The sequence below is a fragment of the Eretmochelys imbricata genome, chromosome 11 (assembly GCF_965152235.1).
Source record: "Eretmochelys imbricata isolate rEreImb1 chromosome 11, rEreImb1.hap1, whole genome shotgun sequence".
In the NCBI taxonomy this organism is placed as follows: domain Eukaryota; kingdom Metazoa; phylum Chordata; order Testudines; family Cheloniidae; genus Eretmochelys; species Eretmochelys imbricata.
In genome coordinates this window covers 40,106,549-40,112,548 of record NC_135582.1, presented here as the reverse complement: position 1 = coordinate 40,112,548, position 6,000 = coordinate 40,106,549, and the positions used below count along the sequence as shown (strand labels likewise).

Here is a 6,000-nt window from a genome sequence, read left to right as displayed (position 1 = left end):
TGTGGGGGGGGGAGGTCAGTGCAGCAGCCAGGGCAGTGCGGGGCTGTAGTGTATTGTGTGTGTGGGAGGGGCTGTAGTGTATTGTGTGCGTGAGGGTGTCAGTGCCCCTGCCGGCGGGGTGAGACCGGGCAGTGCCGGCCAAGCGGCCGGCAGGGGCAGGTGTACGTGCGGGTTCCCTACCCTGCCCGGCGCGCCAGAGGTGCGCGGCGCTCGCTGCTGGTGGTGTTTGCGCATGACCCCTCCCCGCCCGCCTGCTCCCTCCCTCCTGGTGGCGGAGGTTAGCCTGAGCCTCAGACACAGGCGGCTGCTCGTCGGCGGCCGCGGCGACGCAGTGCAGAGGTGCGGGCAGGTTGCGCCGGCCCTGAGCCCTGTCTCCTTCGCGCCCCGCCTCTCTCCGGAGCCCTCTCCCCGCGGCGGCCTCCTCTCCCCGGTGTCGGGCCGGCCCCCCGGCCATGAGCGCGGCGCTGGGTGTCCCCCCGCCGCGCCGCCTCCCCCGCCGCCCCCGGCGGCTGCCGGGCTCCAGGAAAGTAGCTTGATGAGTGTCCAAAGTAGCAGTGGAAGTTTGGAGGGGCCGCCATCTTGGTCCCGGCTCTCCACGTCCCCACCGAGCCTGCAGGGCTGCTCCTCGGCGGCGGCCTCCCTGCTGCACAGCGCGCCGCCCGGCAAGCCGCCCAAGGAAGGTAAATAGCGCGCTCAGTGCCCATGGCGCTGCGAGGGGGGCCCGGCCCTCGGGGAGGGGCCCAGCCGCCGCCGCCGGAGGCCAGTCCCAGGCTTGTAGGGCCGGGTGCGCCGTGAATGGGGGTGAGGGCCGGCGAGAGACTTGTCCTCCTTGCAGGGGTATTTCCTCTTCCGTACAGGGGGGACCCCCAGATCCTGCCGTGCGGGACCCTCCCTTCTCCTGAGGGACAATCGGGAGACACCTCCTGGTCCCTAAATCCAGCAATCTCTCTCCCATCCCTGTTTGTTAGCAGTAAAAGCGTTTTGATATTCTCCTCCCCCCCACCTTTTCCAGGGCTACGGAGGGGGATTGATTAATGTTTGTTCATTTCTTTGACGATCCTTATAGAAGGGGCTAAGTGTACGTGTTAATTTTTCATCCCTTCGTTGTGATTTTTATGGCAGAGACTTGCATCCTCTGTTCCTTTCCTTTCCAAATTTTATTCTCCACCTCATATTACAAAGTAAAAGTGATTTGTTAGATGTACTGGGTGAATGTGGCTGTTGTTGCTTAATGGAAAGGGTCGGGTCCTTTTGGCATCATGGAGGTGGAGTAGAAAAAGAGACCGAGATCAAGGAATTTGTTCCCATCGGGGAGACACTTTTCTGAGCAGCTAATTTGGAAGACAAAAGTGACACGAGACCTTAAAGCCACCACAGAATGACTGCAACTTTCTCCTCTCCTCCATCACATCTTAGATGATGATATTTTTCTACTCCCTCCCCTGCTCCTCCCCTCTTGTGTTATACCGACAGTGAGAGCAGGGTGTTGTGGGTGTTTTCAGGGAATATCTGTATGAAGGTTATGTGCAAACAAGTCTCTTTTTATTCTGTTTGTTGTTGTCCATTTTTCTTCCTTGCACTTGAAATACATTGCCACAAGATGTAGCAATTATACAGCTAGTGAAATGCTCAGTGCTTTTAACTAAAATGACTGCTTGCTGTATACCAGTTACTGCTGGAGAAGTTTTATACCCAAATGCGTATATTTGGAAAGGAAAAAATATGCATATTAAGCAGTTGTATAATTTGACTTGGATGTTTGATTCAGTACTGAAGGCCTCAGAATATTGAGTGCTTCTGTTGTCTTGTACAGAGAACACTGGTAGCCATGCTCAGAACTTTCAAACTTAAAATAGGCTAATAAGGTCTTAGAGAGAAATTGGATAGCTTCATTTAGAGGACACTTGTGCAGTACTACAAGTTTTATCAGTGAACAATTTAAAGACTTGACAATGTGTTCAGCCCCTTGAAAATGTTTAAGAATGAGTGTGTTCTCAGTCTCCATGCCAGTAGTTGTTAGACTTGCATCATTCCTTGTGACTTTTGCACATGCTCCTAGATCTGAGATTGGCATGAATACCCCCCAGAAGATATATGGAAAGGTTGGATGTATGGCATTACGTTAAAGGTGCCGAGTAAAGTGGCAAGAATTTTGTACTCTTGTCTCCTCAAGCTGAATCTTTAATAAGAGAAGACAGTGGTTTGTGTTTTATATATATAAAAATGTTTGGACTAGATTTACCGGGCTTAGAATTGTACATATTTTACTTTGTGAATTTTTTTAGGCAATATATTTTTGGATGCATTTATTCACCTGTCATAATTGGGATACTTGGTGTATAAATCTTAAATTACTGTTGCAGTGTTAAGTTTGTAATTCTTTTTGTTAATGAGTGAGCAACATTACAAGTGCTACTTGAACAGCCTTGACAAAAACAATACACAGAGGCATAATTTTACATTTATATTTCTTAGCATTTAAAATTGGTTAACAGTATTACTATTTTTTCTGGCTACTGTAATTTAGGTTGTGCAGTTCAGAGGTTAGAGAGCAACTACAAAACCTGCTCTGTGCTTCAACGTAGCATAGTGTATTTATGTACTATAGAAATATCATTTATTCCCTGTGTGAAAACAGCAGACTCTGCTTTTACCTCTTTCTTACTGTAGAGCTACTGAATTATTTCTGTCTTTTAAAAGGATGTGAGATATAAACAGTCTTTGGGGTTGGTTTTTTTTAATATAAATCTCTACCCATTGGGCATTAACACTACACCTTACATTAACGCAAAGGAAACTTACATGTCAGAAGAGCGTCGCATCAAGGTAATACGTCCTATAAAATAAAAATTAGCTATTTAACAATAGACTTGCACTATTTTCCATTTATGCACATCAGTAAGCTCTATAAATGAGTGATGGTTAGAAAGTTCTGTTAGGTAATAGATTCATAGCTGTTTTTTCTCCCATTGATTAGTGCTTGTAGTTCCCAGTGATGTTAATGCAAGTTACTTACAGAATCGTAGAACTGGAAGGGACCTCGAGAGGTCATCTAGTCCCGTTCTACTTGCTTGTCTCAAGTAGAGCCTGAACCTGCATGTCCACGCTAGGTTAGGGGGTCTGTTTATATTTTGTATATGTTTGTGTAAATAATAATTTAGGTTGGCTGATACTATCAGGTATGACACACTCAATATTAAAATGAGCTTTGCGTCCAGTTCAGATGTGTTGATGTAACTCCAGTCCAAGTGAGAGTTGTGCCTATGCATTTGAAGGCAGCATGGGAACTTTATTGGATACGTCATTCATGCTTTGATTTATCCAACCAGTCTATATGATTCATTTTGAAAGTTGAGCCTCCCCAAATCACATGCACTGGCTCCTAAAGTGTCTAATTCATTAACAACAAAATAATAATAAAACTGACATTCAGAGTTCGGAAGTTCCAAAAATGTTCTCTGAAGCTCTTGTACAGACTCCATCATGACATTTTTTTAATGTAATTATGTCCCAAGAAATTATCTTAAAAGTCATGCTTACATCTAAGGAGCTGATCCTCTAAAATCCTGTCATCGCCCTTTCCTATTTGCATATATGTGTAATCAGTACTTGTAGTTGCATGTTATTTACATTTATCAAACCTTAACTCTATCTCTTGTATATATGCATTATAGTTTTTAATCGGTATGTGCTATTTCTCAATAATACCACATATCACAACTTTTCTACCACTTCTGATACGCATGTGTACTGTCTTACAGTACTGTATACTGCTGTGTATTACAGTAACTTGTATGTGAGATGCTTGATACAATATATATGGGAGTCCTACAAGATGCACCTTCAAGAATATAAAACTATTATTTTGCATTATTTGAGATATAGTATGTGATTATGTAACTAAAGCTTAATACGTAAATAATAATACGTAAAACCGGTACAGATTTAAGGTAGCGCTATAACCTTAAATTTGGAAATGTTGATTATTTTTTTAATGCTGTAGCTATGACTAGCATTCTTTTAAAGTTTTTTTTTTTTTGGTTGGAACATCCTATTTTGTGCCATTTACTAGGTATGTAGGAAGGAGACACTTGGTTGTGCAAGTTATAGTCTACAAGGTATGCAGTGGCTGAGGGTGATGGAATATAGTTGAATACCTTATGTTTGCTGTTTTTTTGTATATCACACAACATCTGTTACTTAAGTACTTACCAGATATTGCTGTTGGTAGTGAAAACTTCAGTAAAAAACAAAAGGCCAGATTCTGCTCTAAATTACAGGGGTATACAAGTGTTGTATATCTGAAAATCACCAGTATAATGTAGTAGAATTGGACCAAAATTTAATGCACATGATTTATTAGTTAGGCAGAAATGTAAGTTTTGTATGTATTAAATTGATACAACTTTGCAAATACTTAGACATTTGAGGAGTTCCTATAAAAATACTGACAGACGTTGGCAATTTTTTCCCCAAGAAGTTTCTTGACAAATATTAATACTTATTATTATTCGTATTCCTATAGCACCCATACTATGCTAGGTGCTGTCCGTACAAACATGAAAACTCAGTCCCTTCCCTGAAGAGTACCCAATCTTGGCAGTGTTCCCAAATGCAGGTTTGCCTTGTGCATGGTACATATAGAACTGGGGTTCATGAGGTTATTACCTAGGGGGTCGCAAGCTGTCAGCCTCCACCCCAAATCCCACTTTGCCTCCAGCATTTATAATGGTGTTAAATATATAAAAAAGTGTTTTTAATTTTGGGGTGGGGGGTCTGACTCAGAGGCTTGCTATGTGAAGGGGGTCACCACTACAAAAGTTTGAGAACCACTAATATAGAGTGTTCATAGGTATGAACATAAAGGCAGCCTGTTCATAGTGGTTCCTTGTCTAAATTAAATTTTAAATACATGTATACTTGGGCAACTTTCAGGGATTTTTTTCTCCGTTATTACTTGTGTGAAGTGTAAAACTCAACAACTGCAAATTAGTTACGGGTAAATTCTTAGCAAGTCCACTGTCTCTTGTTGTTTTTTGACATCTAGTGGGAGATGCGTTTTGAGTTTTGAATTGTTTTATTTTACTTTATTTTATTTGACTTTGAAGAAATCAGTTGACATAAGGCAATGCAAGAAATCTGGGAGGTAATTCAGATTTCACGGTGATACTTTGCTTTTACTTTGTTTTAAAATGTGAATGAATGTAACACTCATGAAAGAAAAGGTTTAATGTTAGTACTGGCTTATGCTTCCCTACATATTTTTACCAGTGTGCTCATCTTCTTGTTTTAGGTTTCCCATTAACAAGCTGACAGTCATGCCATATCATGTGGATTTGTGATGTGTACAAAATGAGGAATGGGAAAGGTCACTAAAATCATTTGTATCTTTGCCCTTTATGGGGGTGGGATACAGCAGGTGCATTACAGGAGTTCTTACCTGACCAAATCCTCTGCTTCTGCTGGCTTCCGACTTGTAGCCAGCTACACTTTCCCCTTTTCTGTACACCGTTGGAGGAAAGTACTAATACTTCAAACTTTAGGAAGTCAAAACGAGGGGAGCTACATTCTTATGTCCTTTCTGTAGGAAATGAGCCCCTATCTTGAGTAAGTATCTTGGGTACTTACATAGATTTGCAAGTGTCGGGCTCTCTTTCTGTTGACCTTAGGTTTTTGCCAAATAGATCCCCCTCAGGATATAGATGGAAACTTTTGTAAGTATTCAATATTGTGTGGCCAGCAGCCAACGAGATGTCTTCCCCTTTCCTCCACAGTTTCTCTCTGGATTTTTGTGGATCTTCTAGGATTTCCAGGATTAGGGCTCTTATCCAGTGTCCCTTAATATAATTTGTACAAAAATTAAAAAACAACCAATCACCCATGGGAAATTTCATTAAGATGAAGGTAAGGCTGCAGGTAGTCCACATCATTGGTTTGAGTAAATGTTACCTTTCAAGAATGTTAATTTGACCATTACACACACAAACTTCAGAAAAACCC

General features: G+C 42.2%; 1 protein-coding gene across 1 annotated transcript in view; it reads left to right on the top strand.

Moving 5' to 3' along the window:
* Window positions 1–337: 337 nt before the first annotated feature.
* TLK1 (tousled like kinase 1) overlaps window positions 338–6,000 on the top strand; it is a 128,882-nt gene continuing 123,219 nt past the window's right edge. The window contains exon 1 of the mRNA XM_077830012.1: window positions 338–680. Within this exon, the coding sequence (XP_077686138.1) occupies window positions 536–680 (145 nt within the window). The 5' untranslated portion in view covers window positions 338–535. The remainder of the gene's footprint in view (window positions 681–6,000) is intronic.